The 13,165-nt window shown below is 47.7% G+C and overlaps 4 protein-coding genes across 4 annotated transcripts; 3 read left to right on the forward strand and 1 right to left on the reverse strand.

The window, feature by feature from the left end:
- Positions 1 to 1,350: 1,350 nt before the first annotated feature.
- RhiXN_05772 (beta-1,3-glucan synthase) lies at positions 1,351 to 6,899 on the forward strand (the record flags this gene model as incomplete). Its single annotated transcript, XM_043325588.1, has 9 exons — positions 1,351 to 1,402; positions 1,466 to 1,622; positions 1,669 to 3,364; positions 3,413 to 5,078; positions 5,135 to 5,314; positions 5,371 to 6,218; positions 6,269 to 6,599; positions 6,652 to 6,789; positions 6,844 to 6,899. 9 exons carry the CDS (start codon positions 1,351 to 1,353, stop codon positions 6,897 to 6,899), a joined length of 5,124 nt encoding a protein of 1,707 aa, XP_043181020.1.
- Positions 6,900 to 7,623: 724 nt separating this feature from the next.
- RhiXN_05773 (protoglobin protein) lies at positions 7,624 to 8,625 on the forward strand (the record flags this gene model as incomplete). The annotated part of the gene is made up of 6 exons (XM_043325589.1): positions 7,624 to 7,789; positions 7,846 to 7,969; positions 8,028 to 8,088; positions 8,149 to 8,239; positions 8,296 to 8,312; positions 8,368 to 8,625. The coding sequence occupies 6 exons, from the start codon at positions 7,624 to 7,626 to the stop codon at positions 8,623 to 8,625; spliced, it is 717 nt and encodes a 238-aa protein (XP_043181021.1).
- Positions 8,626 to 9,572: 947 nt separating this feature from the next.
- RhiXN_05774 (protoglobin protein) lies at positions 9,573 to 10,558 on the forward strand (the record flags this gene model as incomplete). Its single annotated transcript, XM_043325590.1, has 6 exons — positions 9,573 to 9,729; positions 9,786 to 9,909; positions 9,966 to 10,026; positions 10,086 to 10,176; positions 10,232 to 10,248; positions 10,307 to 10,558. The coding sequence occupies 6 exons, from the start codon at positions 9,573 to 9,575 to the stop codon at positions 10,556 to 10,558; spliced, it is 702 nt and encodes a 233-aa protein (XP_043181022.1).
- A 485-nt stretch (positions 10,559 to 11,043) lies between these two features.
- RhiXN_05775 (uncharacterized protein) lies at positions 11,044 to 12,722 on the reverse strand (the record flags this gene model as incomplete). The annotated part of the gene is made up of 9 exons (XM_043325591.1): positions 11,044 to 11,119; positions 11,174 to 11,389; positions 11,502 to 11,524; positions 11,587 to 11,771; positions 11,823 to 11,853; positions 11,910 to 12,169; positions 12,237 to 12,362; positions 12,423 to 12,501; positions 12,555 to 12,722. 9 exons carry the CDS (start codon positions 12,720 to 12,722, stop codon positions 11,044 to 11,046), a joined length of 1,164 nt encoding a protein of 387 aa, XP_043181023.1.
- Positions 12,723 to 13,165: the final 443 nt, after the last annotated feature.

Consider the following 13,165-nt stretch of genomic DNA (forward strand, 5'->3'; position numbering starts at 1 on the left):
AGCTATCCAGTGATGCCACAAAATAGTTGGTTGCACCGAGAAAATGGTGCATATACTCGCGTTACATCGATGCTCGGGGATATTCATGCCCGCCTGTCGCTGCCAATGTACATCAATATTGTAGCTTTATCTTTTTATTTCCGAGAGAATCTAATCAGTATTTAGGACCAACCGTGAACCTGTGCGACGAAGATCTTGTCAATAGCTTCACCCCTGCAAGGATGGATGAGACTTGATGTGCGCATGCCATCATGATGGCTGTACACCAGGTAAAGCTCAAGAACTCGGACCATCATCCTCGTAAATAAACATAAAACACACTTGACTTTAGTTGTAAGACAAAAAAAATGTCGATCTTGAACGAAAAAGGAGGCGGTGCGTCCAAAATGGGTCAGTACGGTAAACACCCGGAACCGGCGTTTCAAAGCCGGAGCGAGGCAAAACGCCGGGCCCGGGTCCACAGTTAGCGAGGCGAAGCAACTTGTTCGCCCTAGGAAGTATCGACATCGGCCCCTCACCCCTTGCTTAGCCACCGGGGAGAATTGTGCGAGTCGGGTGCAAATTTACCTTTAGAGGCTAAAGAAGTGTGACAGTTTATTGCGTGGAAAAAATATATGTATATATATCGTTTTAGAGTTGGGGCGTTTTCCTCTTGGAGACTTCGAGAACCCGCCGCAGCAGCAAGTTGATAATCCACTATATTGTAGTGGGTGTAATGTATATTGGACTGGGGTGTTTGATTATACACGTGTAAAGTGAAATGATAAATTGATTAACCTGGTGCCAAGTGTGACAAAACTAGAGTCTTCTGACGCAGGAGGCTGACGTTTGGCTTGAGGGATATAAGCCGCGGGAATCTCGAGGGGTCGTGTACACCGAGAGTTGAACGACGGGACACACGCTTGTTCTACTGGAGGAGATAATATATGATGGATTGACTAAGCATGGTCGGTTATTATTGGTATGTGCGAGACAAGACATCGTTATAATTAGTCAGACGCTCGGTAGTTGCGCTTATCACCACGTGTCTGTCGGCGCCAAGCATCCCGGGTGACTGATGCTTGGTGTCCCCTCGTCCATAACCAAAGGGCGTAGGCATGGGATATAAACTAGTTTTGTCTGGTCGCTGCGACGGTGTACATGCGCAGTGGGAAAATAGGGGCGCATTTATAGACCATACAGATAGGGAACGTGGCGCCGTAAGAATGAAAGTCGTCAAGGGACTAGCCGGAAATCAACGGAAGAAGGCTTAGTCATGCAGTGCGGGGCCGGATGTAAAAGGATTGCAACGATAGTTGGGCGCACCCGAAGCTCTCGGACGACACTCTTTCCTCTCTTTTCTCTGGCGCGATGGCCTATGACCCGCGACAACACGGACAACATGCTGGCCATGGACCGTCCTGTAAGTATTGCGGTGTCTGGCTGAACGAAAAATAACGAGTTTCTTGTTTTTTTTTTTTTTCAGTCCCTGCTCCTGGCTCACATATGAACCGATTTGCTGCATCGACGGCCTCTTTTGCGACAGAAATGAGCGCGAACTCGTATGCCACTCATGGCCCGAATCTCTCGCGCGAGCCATACCCGGCCTGGACTCCTGACCGAGGAGTTCCGCTGTCGAAAGAGTACGTTGTTCGCTCCCAGTCATGTATCGAAGCTCATTTTCCGCAGAGAAATTGAAGATATATTCCTCGACCTGACGCAAAAGTTTGGGTTCCAACGGGACTCGATGCGGAATCAATTCGATTACCTGATGAACTTGCTCGACAGTCGAGCCTCCCGTATGAGCGCTGAGCAGGCCTTGACGACGGTTCATGCCGACTATATCGGTGGACAACACGCAAATTACCGAAAATGGTATTTCGCCGCCCAACTCGATCTCGACGATGCCGTCGGCAAAACACAAAACCCCGGTCTGCAGCGTCTCAAGTCTGTCGGTGGCAAGGGTCACCAGCGCACCAAGTCAGTCGCTGAAAAGTCACTCGACAGTGCCGGCCATCGATGGAGGCAGGCCATGAGCGGTATGAGTCACTATGACAGACTGCGCCAGATTGCCCTTTGGTTGCTCTGCTGGGGTGAAGGCGGCAACGTTCGGTTCACACCCGAGTGCATGTGCTTTATTTTCAAATGTGCCGACGATTACTACCGCTCCCCCGAGTGTCAGAACAGCACCGAATCCGTCCCCGAAGGTCTATTTTTGCACACAGTCATCAAGCCTATCTACCGTTTCCTGCGCGACCAGGGCTACGAGACCCAAGAGGGCAAGTTTGTCCGTCGCGAAAAGGACCACGAGGAAATCATCGGCTATGACGACGTTAACCAGCTGTTCTGGTACCCCGAGGGCATTGCAAGCATCATGATGCGCGACAAGTCCCGATTGGTCGACATTCCTCCTGCAAAGCGATTCATGAAGTTCGAGCAGGTCGACTGGAAAAACTCGTTTGTCAAGACCTATTTCGAGAAACGAACGATTTTCCAACTTCTAGTTCATTTCAATCGTGTCTGGATCATCCACTTGTCGTTTTTCTGGTACTATACCGCCTACAACTCGCCCAGCATTTACAACCAGTCTACCGGTGCACCGCCCACGGCTGCTATGCGTTGGTCCGTCACCGCGCTCGGTGGAGCCATATCCACACTCATCATGATCCTCGCCACCCTCTCCGAATTTATCTTTTTGCCCCTGAACTGGAAAAATGCCTCCCACCTTACGATGCGACTATTCTTCTTGTTTATTGTCCTCGGACTTACTGCTGGCCCGACCGTGTATATCATCTTTTTCACTTCATCGACAACCCGTTCTTCGATCCCGCTTATCATCGGCATTGTTCAATTCTTCGTCGCCGTCACCGCTACCTTGCTCTTTAGTATCATTCCTTCCGGGCGACTTTTTGGTGATCGCGTTGGTTCAAAGTCCCGAAAGTACATGGCCTCCCAGACCTTTACGGCTTCCTACCCCACACTTTCCAAAGGCCAGCGCTCGACTTCGATCCTGCTCTGGGTCCTCGTCTTTGGTTGCAAGTTTGCCGAATCATACTTTTTCCTTACCCTCTCGTTCCGTGACCCGATCCGAGTCATGGTCGGCATGCGAGTTCAAAGGTGCGGGGAGAGGTATCTCGGAAATGCCCTGTGTTCGCATCAAGCCTCGTTCACCTTGGCCATCATGTTCGTTATGGACCTGCTCTTGTTCTTCCTCGATACATACCTTTGGTATGTCATCTGGACATCGGTCATCTCCGTCGCGCGTGCGTTTGCGCTTGGGTCGAGTATTTGGACACCTTGGAAGGAAATTTACACTCGCATGCCTAAGCGAATCTTTGCCAAGCTCCTGGCCACGGGTGATATGGAGGTCAAGTACAAACCCAAGGTATGTAGTAATTAATCTAAATTTTGATCGTTGTTAACGTTGGTCCAGGTCCTCGTTTCCCAAATCTGGAACGCGATCATCATCTCCATGTACCGCGAGCATTTGCTTTCGATAGATCATGTCCAGCAGCTCATGTACCACCAAGCCGAAGACAAGGATGGCCGCAAGACCCTCCGCGCGCCGTTGTTTTTCACCGCCCAAGGGACACGCGAATTCCTTCCTCCCGGTTCCGAAGCTGAACGCCGTATTTCGTTCTTTGCTCAGTCTCTTACTGCTTCATTCCCCGAGCCGATTTCTGTCGAATGCATGCCTACCTTTACGGTTCTCGTACCCCACTATTCCGAGAAGATTCTGCTCTCTCTGAGGGAGATTATTCGCGAGGAGGACCAAAACACGCGCGTTACGCTCCTGGAATACCTGAAACAGCTGCACCCTCTCGAATGGGACAACTTTGTTCGCGACACCAAGATCTTGGCTGAGGAAGTTGATGTGCCTACCCCTGATGAGAAGTCTGGCAAGCCCGGAAAGGCCGATGACCTTCCCTTCTACTGTATCGGATTCAAGTCGTCTTCTCCCGAGTTTACGCTCCGTACCCGTATCTGGGCCAGTCTCCGCGCGCAAACGCTTTACCGCACCATCTCCGGTTTTATGAACTACGCCAAGGCGATCAAGCTTCTCTACCGCGTCGAGAACCCAGAAATGGTCCAGGCGTTCCAGGGCGACACCGAGCGACTCGAAAAGGAACTCGAGCGGATGGCGAGGCGCAAGTTCAAGTACTGCGTGTCCATGCAGCGCTATGCCAAATTCAACAAGGTCGAACAAGAAAACGCCGAGTTTTTGCTGCGCGCGTATCCGGACTTGCAGATTGCGTACTTGGACGAGGAGCCTGGCAAGGAAGGCAGTGAGCCTCGCGTCTTTTCGGCGCTGATCGACGGACACTCGGAGATTAACCCCGAGACCAAGAAACGCACGCCCAAGTTCCGCATCGAGCTCCCCGGAAATCCGATTATCGGTGACGGCAAGTCGGATAACCAGAACCACGCTGTCATCTTCCACCGCGGAGAGTACTTGCAAGTCGTCGACGCCAACCAGGACAATTATCTCGAGGAATGTATCAAGATTCGTAACCTTCTCGGTGAATTCGAAGAGTACAACATGTCTTCTCAGTCTCCGTACGGCCAAGGCGGACACAAGGAATTCGCCAAGGACCCCGTCGCGATTCTCGGTGCGCGCGAGTACATTTTCTCGGAGAACATTGGTATTTTGGGTGATATCGCTGCCGGAAAGGAACAGACGTTTGGTACCCTCTCGGCTCGTGCTCTCGCGTTCATCGGCGGCAAACTGCACTATGGTCACCCCGATTTCCTCCACGCCCTGTTCATGACGACTCGCGGCGGTGTATCCAAGGCTCAGAAAGGTCTCCACTTGAACGAGGATATTTTCGCGGGTATGACTGCGTTTGCGCGTGGCGGTCGCATCAAGCATTCGGAATACTACCAGTGCGGCAAGGGTCGTGATCAAGGTTTCGGAACTGTGCTCAACTTCCAGACCAAGCTCGGAAACGGAATGGGCGAACAGTTGTTGTCTCGCGAGTATTACCATTTGGGCACGCAGCTCCCCGTCGACAGGTTCTTGACGTTTTATTATGGCCACGCTGGTTTCCAGATCAACAATATTTTGGTCATTTGCTCGATTCACATGTTTGTCTTTGTCTGTAAGTTGCGCGTTTTCTTGACGATCATTCGGGCTCGGGCTGATGGTGCTATGCAGTGCTCTTCCTCGGAACGATGAACAAGCAGCTCACGGTGTGCAAGTACAACTCGCAAGGTCAGATGTTGGGTGGCCAGACTGGATGTTACAACCTCGTCCCTGTGTTCGATTGGATCAGGCGTTGCATCACTTCGATTTTCTCTGCGTTCTTTATTGCGTTTTTGCCGTTGTTCTTGCAAGGTAAAGTCTACTTTAGTTTGTCCTTGCCAATTCTTTGTTACTAACAATTTTACTAGAACTTATGGACCGCGGTGCTGGACATGCAATGATGCGTCTTGGGCGTCACTTCCTCTCCCTCTCGCCAATCTTCGAAGTCTTCTCCACACAGATCTATTCCCAAGCCTTGTTGAGCAACTTGACCTTTGGTGGTGCGCGTTATATCGCTACCGGTCGTGGTTTCGCGACAACTCGTACATCGTTCAGCATCCTCTACTCGCGCTTCGCCGGACCCAGTATCTACCTCGGAATGCGTTCGCTCCTTATGCTCCTCTACGCCACCATGTCCATCTGGATTCCTCACCTGATCTACTTCTGGGTCTCGATTGTCGCCCTGTGTATCGCTCCCTTTGTGTTCAACCCCCACCAGTTCTCGTTCAGCGACTTTATCATCGATTATCGTGAATTCCTACGATGGATGTCGCGTGGTAACTCGAGGTCTCATTCGAACTCTTGGATCGGATACTGCCGTTTGTCCCGTACTCAAATCACTGGTTACAAGAAGAAGAAACTAGGCCACCCCTCGGAGAAACTGTCGAGCGACGTTCCTCGTGCAGGTTGGCGTACTGTCCTCCTTGGCGAAATTATATTCCCTTCGGCGATGGCTACCATGCTCACAATTGCATACATGTTCGTCAAGTCGTTCCCTGATGAAAACGGAAACGCGCCTGCTAGCCCTCTTATCCGTATTGCCGTCATATCCCTTGGCCCGGTCGTCTGGAACAGTGTTGTCCTATTGGTGCTTTTCTTCATTTCCTTGTTCATGGGCCCGATCATGAAGAACAGCTGCCCCAAGTTTGGTGCAACGATCGCGTTTATTGCGCATATGCTCAGTGTGATTGGAATGATTGGGTTCTTCGAGTTCTTGGTTAGTTGGATCGAGTACAACTTTTAGGCATATACTAACTTGTTTCACAGTGGTTCCTCGAACTTTGGGATGCCTCGCACGCAGTACTTGGCCTCATTGCGGTCATTGCGATTCAGCGCGCAGTTCACAAGATTCTAATCTCTATCTTCCTTACTCGTGAATTCAAGCACGACGAAACCAACCGAGCGTGGTGGACAGGTACCTGGTACGGTCGTGGTCTCGGCACACACGCCATGTCGCAACCTGCTCGCGAGTTTGTGGTCAAGACCGTTGAGCTGTCGTTGTGGAGTGGTGACTTTGTGCTCTGCCACTTCTTGTTGTTGATTCTGTTGCCGTTTACGTTGATTCCGTTTGTCGATACATTGCATTCTACCATGCTCTGTGAGTACAACTACCGTTCGTTGCTGAACTTGTGCTAATTTGTTACCTTTAGTCTGGTTGCGTCCGTCCAAGCAGATTCGAGCTCCACTGTACTCGACCAAACAGAAACGTCAGCGACGCAAGGTTGTCATCAAGTATGGCCTTGTCTATTTCCTCTCCGTTGCGATTTTCGTTGGTCTCATCGCTGGTCGTGAGTATCTTACCTCTCCTGGCAATCTGCATGTTACTAACACGTACATTTCAGCTGCTCTGTTCCGAGAATACATCCACTTTAACTGCACGTTCTGCACCGCCATCTAGATCACGCTTTCCTTGTCTGTCTTAGCTCTAAACAATAATACGTATACCTAGCCGGAATAACTACTTTCTTTTTTTTGTCTGATACGTTGCAGATGTTAGTTTGTTCTGTGACTTTTTTTGCACTTCGCAAGTAGATAGTTTTTTATACATGATTTTCGTTATAACCTGGTTGAGTGATACTGGACGCCTTGAAATTCGGTGGAGGCCATTAACTCAACCCCATCCGGTGAGACACCCACCATAGGTGTATATGGAACCGTGATATTCCGATTGGTTCATTGTTAACTCGATGGAATCCGAGAGGGTGTGAATTGTATTGAAATTATGCAAGGCAGTTCCTGCGCCAGCACATGTAATGCCCGTAGTCTCTCGCCGGTTTGACAGTCGTGAGTAGCTATGCGCGGTCTTGGCGGAGTGCTTTTCCGCCGGTTTGCTCACGTTGACCCCGTCCGAACCCGACTGACTAAGCATTTTCCTTCCATATCAAGACACCACTCCCATAAATAGCAATGATCTACCACCCGGTTCCGGCCCATCACATCAGCAGTTGCAATATCCGCGTCTGGTAGCCGCATTACGGCGGCCTTCATTGGCTCGCAGATGGCGTTCGTCCGGCCCGTACGCAGAATTTCCGAATAGTATAAATAATTGACTGCTAGTGGAGTAAAGTTCCCCATCAACCCAGACTCATTTTACTACAAGCCTACAGCCACCTGCCCACCGAATGCCTGAAATGCGCCACATTGACGCTAACCTCATCAATACCGACCTCCAAGCTCGAGTTGACTACCTTGCCAAGTTTATCGAGTTTGGTCCTGCAGATGTGGAAGCACTTCACAATGCTGCTCCGATTGTAAAGCCCTTGGCCGGTGCTGCAGTAGACGCTGTTTGTGAGCGCAAACTTGGCCCTTGAGTACCTCTGCCAAAACTGACTTTGCGGGGATAGATGAGAAGCTGTTCTCGTTTGACATCACACGTGTAACCTTCATGGCCCGAAATACCGGTTTCACTGGGAAACTATCAGAGAAGCTCGAAGATATCAATCACGAGTCTGAGCAGATCAAGTTCCGGTAAGCTGTTTGATGCATCGATCGATCTAAGCAATAGATCCTCATTATTTATTTATAGAAAAGATTTTCTAAAAGTATGGGTGGTCAAAGTATTCACCGCCGATTACAACGATCCCAAGGTGAGCTCGGGTCGATTTATGATGGGTCTTGGGTAAGCTCAAGCTCATGTATGATTTCAGACTTACGAATATCTTGACCGAGTCGGTATTATGCACACCGGAAAGGCTGGGTTTAAGCATCGCGAGAAGAAAGATCCCCTATTCGTTGATTGTAAGCAATTTTATAGCTTTATGTGTATATTGGCCTTACACAGTTACTCTCACTAGACGCTCATTGCGCAATTGTAAGTCCTAGCGGTTTGTTCGTTCCCTTTCACGTCACTAACACTGTCCTATTAGCTTCTCGGTTATGTCCAGAGCATGCTCACCTCTGCTGTCATGGGCCGTGACGACCTCCCTCAAGGGGTAAAAACTGCGACATTACTCGCAATCAACAAGGTCATGTGGATACAGAACGATTTATTCGCTCGGCACTATATCCCATCCTATGCTTCTAAGAAAAGCCCCAAGACACTTGGTGTTGATGAGCGAGTATGGCCGGTTGTATGCGGTGGTTTGGCAACCGCCCTAGTGTTCCTGGGATGGAATAAGTCATAAAGACATTCCGTACCTCCAACATATTAAAGTGTGACTGGTATCTACTGTATTATTAGTTTAATTTCATAAACAATTTATATCGGCCCCAACGATCATCGTGGCTACGATTATCCTTCGCTTGGCCACAAAGACTAATGTCTTGATGGCCACGGTTTTACAGATCAAGAGGGGACGAAGGACGAAGCATTATATGTAGACCCATATGTAAATATATGATAATGATTGTAGTAGACAAAAGTCGAGGCTAGGTTTGGTTGCCAAAAGGACGTTAAGGTAGTTTACTGTTATATACGGATGTGTATCAATTAGCTGTAGTTAGTATTCCAACATCTATTCATCTCCAAAAAAATTTCAGAAAGGGTTTACATACCAGTTAATTGAGTGTATTCCAAGCTCGAGTGGGTATGCTATGTTTTGGTAAGAGTACAAGAAGTTTCATAGAGCTTCAAGGAAAGAAGGCACGTCGACGTATATCGTTATATAGTAAAATGGATCGCCAACGGGCCTTGTATGTTAGGAGTTGGCCTTTTGTTCTCATATGTAGGCTACGCCGACCTGCCAATGTGTTTCCAGAAATATAATATTAAGCCGGCAGAAGAGGAATATCGACGATAGTAAGCAATCGTATGGGGGCGTAGCGGACTTCTTTTCCACCCGGTGACACATATTCTCACGTTCACGCCCGATTGACCAAACTAATTACTTCCACATATGTATACACCTTCCGTAAAAGTCTGGGGTCCGACTACCCGGCTCATCCCATTGAATCATTAACAACAATATCCGCAGGTCCCGGCCGTATTGCGCCTACCTTGCTATGATCATGGGCGGTGCCGTCTACGCTCGGACACCATGCGGGTAGTATAAATAAGAAGGCTCCAGTCCCGCTGGCTCCTCATCAACTTGGATTCACTTGATTACAACCTTCTGTTTATTCAATTTCTAGTATGCAGCACGTCGACCCCCACCTTGTCAATACTGACCTCCAAGCCCGAGTTGACTATCTTGCCAAATTTATTGAATTCGGTCCTGAAGACGTGGAAGCACTACATAATGCAACCCCCGTTGTGAAGCCGCTCGTTGGCGCCGCGGTTGATGCTGTTTGTAAGTAAAACTATGGGTGTACCTCTTTGGCTTTACTTATGTGGGTATGCGAGAAGATGAAAAATTGTTCTCATTTGATATCACCCGTACAATTTTCATGACACGGCACACTGGTTTTACAGGGCAGCTTGCAGAGAAGCTTGAGGACATCAATCATAACTCGGAGCAGATCAAGTTCCGGTGAGTAGAATGTATTCTACTTAACCTCTGGAACATCTTCTTATTGTTCATTGTAGAAAGGATTTTCTCAAAGTGTGGGTCGTTAAAGTATTTACTGCCGACTACAGTGATCCAAAGGTGAGCCCAAAAGTACGCCTTCATGGAGGGCACTGACTAATGCATGATTGACGCTTCAGACTTTCGAATATCTCGACCGAGTCGGTATTATGCACACTGGGAAAGCTGGATTTAAACACCGTGAGAAGAAAGACCCTTTGTTTGTTGATTGTAAGTGAACTTTATGTGCATACACATACCAGCCTCACGTGGTTACACTCGCTAGACGCACATTGCGCTATTGTAAGCCTCTAATTATTACATTCATTATCATTCATTGTCTTATAACTTGCTATTTAAGCTCCTCGGCTATGTCCAGAGTATGCTTACTTCCGCAGTCATGGCTCGCGATGATCTCTCCGATGAAGTAAAAACCGCCACCCTGCTTGCGATCAATAAGGTCATGTGGATACAAAACGACTTGTTCGCCCGACACTATATCCCGTCTTCAGGCTCTAAAGCACCCGCCAAGACCCTTGGAGTCGACGGACGAGTATGGCCAGCAATATGTGGTGGTTTGGCAATTACGCTTGCGTACTTGTTGTGGGCGTAGAGTTCCCGTGGCCAGGTTTTTGGTCTTTTATTGATTTTTGATCACTTGATCCTCGTACCTATTGTATCCTGGCTAATCTCTGCGTATAATATAATTAGTATAAGTCATTAAAATGTGTCCCTCGTGGAATTGTGAAGGAACAAAACTCACGATGAATTCACAGGTGCAAATCTCAAATGAGCCATTTTCTTCCGGTGCTCAAAAGTTTATTGGCGTAGGTACCAGTCAATTAGGCCGAACCGTTGTTTTGATTCCTTCGCCATAGAATGTGTACTATGACAATATTCCCACAATTGGCGCTTAACAAGCAGCCCAAGCTGGGTGTGCGACCCACCATGACACACTATGAATGTTTGAATGTATCTATCTATTGGAGCAATTATATTGTATATATCAACAAAATGGGTATACATTCACTTGAGTCACTGTAGTACAACCCTGAAAAGTGAAGGAATATGATTTTTGGGCCTACCATTGTGGCCTTTCTACTTTAGATCCAGTCTAACGTAATTTTCTATTTCTTTCGAGTCTACTGGGGTGGTAACCTTCTGCATCAAGGGACTTTTAAATACAAGTCAGTAGCGTTCCTGCGTCTATGTGTTTGAGTATACATACATTTGTGCATTGTCCCTGCATTCCTTCGCGACTGATGAAGAGGATGATTGAGGAGACACGTATATCTGTGATGGTCTATACTCCGGATCAAAGTCGGCTGGTCCAAAATCAATCACAAAGTCTCGTAGGAATTTGACCATGTTGATTGGCTCTGCGTTTTTATTGCTGGATCGACTGTGGTATTCATCCTTGAGACGGCTCTTGAATCTCCTGGAGCTACACATTCCAAGTATACCGAATGGTGTAATAAGTTTAGTACCTGTGCTCATGTTTTGATATTTTCATGAATATTATAGTCCCGGTTGGCGATCGTGATAATACCACTTACCAAAAAGCCCCCAAAGTAAAGGTCTTCCAAATAGAAATACGTGGATAGCTTGCAAAACAGCAAACAAACCACCGACCGAACCTACCACCTCAAGTATGGTACCAGATCGGTAATCATCGAGATAATCACATAACTGCAGTCGGGCTGATGGATAATCAAGGTTCCGCAAGTCTTTCGGAGCTCCAAAATACATGTAGCCTGGTCTGAGCGTGACGCGTAGCTCGGCTGAGGCAGTGTTGGCGTTGGCGTTATTGAAGAGTCCCACCTCGGCTACAGAAATACATTCAAACACATGAAGCGCGCACTCACGATAAGTCTTACATATTGGGTATAATGAAATCGAGGTATAGGTCTAAGGTATGTAATTTTGAGTGTATATTAAATATTGTAAAACTTTTGTCCACTCACGGGCTTTGAGTTTAAAACAACATCCTGTAGAATGGAGGACTTTATCAACCTTCTGCTAATCAGTTTCACCTCTGCGTCGATATGATACCCTGGGCGGAGTACCCAAGCAGGTAAGTATGCGCGTACAGGATGTGAACTTGGCGAGCTAAGGTTGGAAGGCTGCTCCAAGCCATTCGATAGCCAAATGGACGGAATATCACGCTGCGAGTTTAGTCGGCTGTTACTCCGACTGACTTCAATGTGTATGCGGTAAAAAGGAACTATTTGATAAATGTAATCACTTTGGTTGAGTTTTTTTACAGGTATAGTCGATCAGTTAATACTCACCCCCCACTCTTCCATCGAAAACATCGTCGTTAAGGCTCATCTGCTTGGCACTAGGGCAGATAAAAGTATCCAAAGTCCGAGAATATCCTAACTCTTTGGATGCCAGGACCGAACAGTTTCTCGAATCTTTGCCATGGCGAATGCTGAGCTTTCAAACCAGAGAAGCACACATGCTATTGCACCTACCCAAAGTATCACCGTACATTATTTTCACAGAGATATTTGGTTCACCTTCATCATGGAAAAGATAAGCCGAGCTGCGCTCCTGTTCGAAAATAGGTTAGTCGTTATAGGATCATTTAGCTGAAAACTGGATACCATAATTATGTTGATTTCATGATTATCGGGAGTTGGGCGCGGGTCACAGGGAGCAGACGTTGCGCGGGTACTGATCTCGTTCTGGGCCTTCTGGAATGCGGTAACGGTACGGAACAGGATGAAAATTACAGCAAAAACGGCAAAGACGTTTCGAAGTAATGCATACATTCGCGTTTCTACCGGTCTAGAATCAACCGAAGATCAGATAATTGTATGATGCATACGAAATCCTACTAAAAGCCAGCGTACCGGATTCTACGTAGGAACGAATGAGCCAAAAATCTTTTTGTGCTCACTATTACTGGATTTCTGAGAGGTGTATCTCTTTGATGCCCGAGGAAGCTGAGTACGCAAAATGCCAGAGGAGCAACTGAACCGCGAAACCCATCTTTCGTATTTGTCCTTCGAAGTTGTCCAATAGACACATGAGACCGCAGGTTAAAAAATGGGGATATGTTGATCAGTAAAAGAGACAGCGAACAAGTTGCTCCGAGAAACACGGATATTACAGCCGTAATATCCACGAATCCTTTAACGGTTACCGAATAAACCTTGTATGCAATCATATTTAGGACTGTAGAAAGTTACATGCTGTTCGTTCTCTGAACCGG

Source organism: Rhizoctonia solani, chromosome 6 (assembly GCF_016906535.1).
Source record: "Rhizoctonia solani chromosome 6, complete sequence".
Lineage (NCBI taxonomy): Eukaryota > Fungi > Basidiomycota > Agaricomycetes > Cantharellales > Ceratobasidiaceae > Rhizoctonia > Rhizoctonia solani.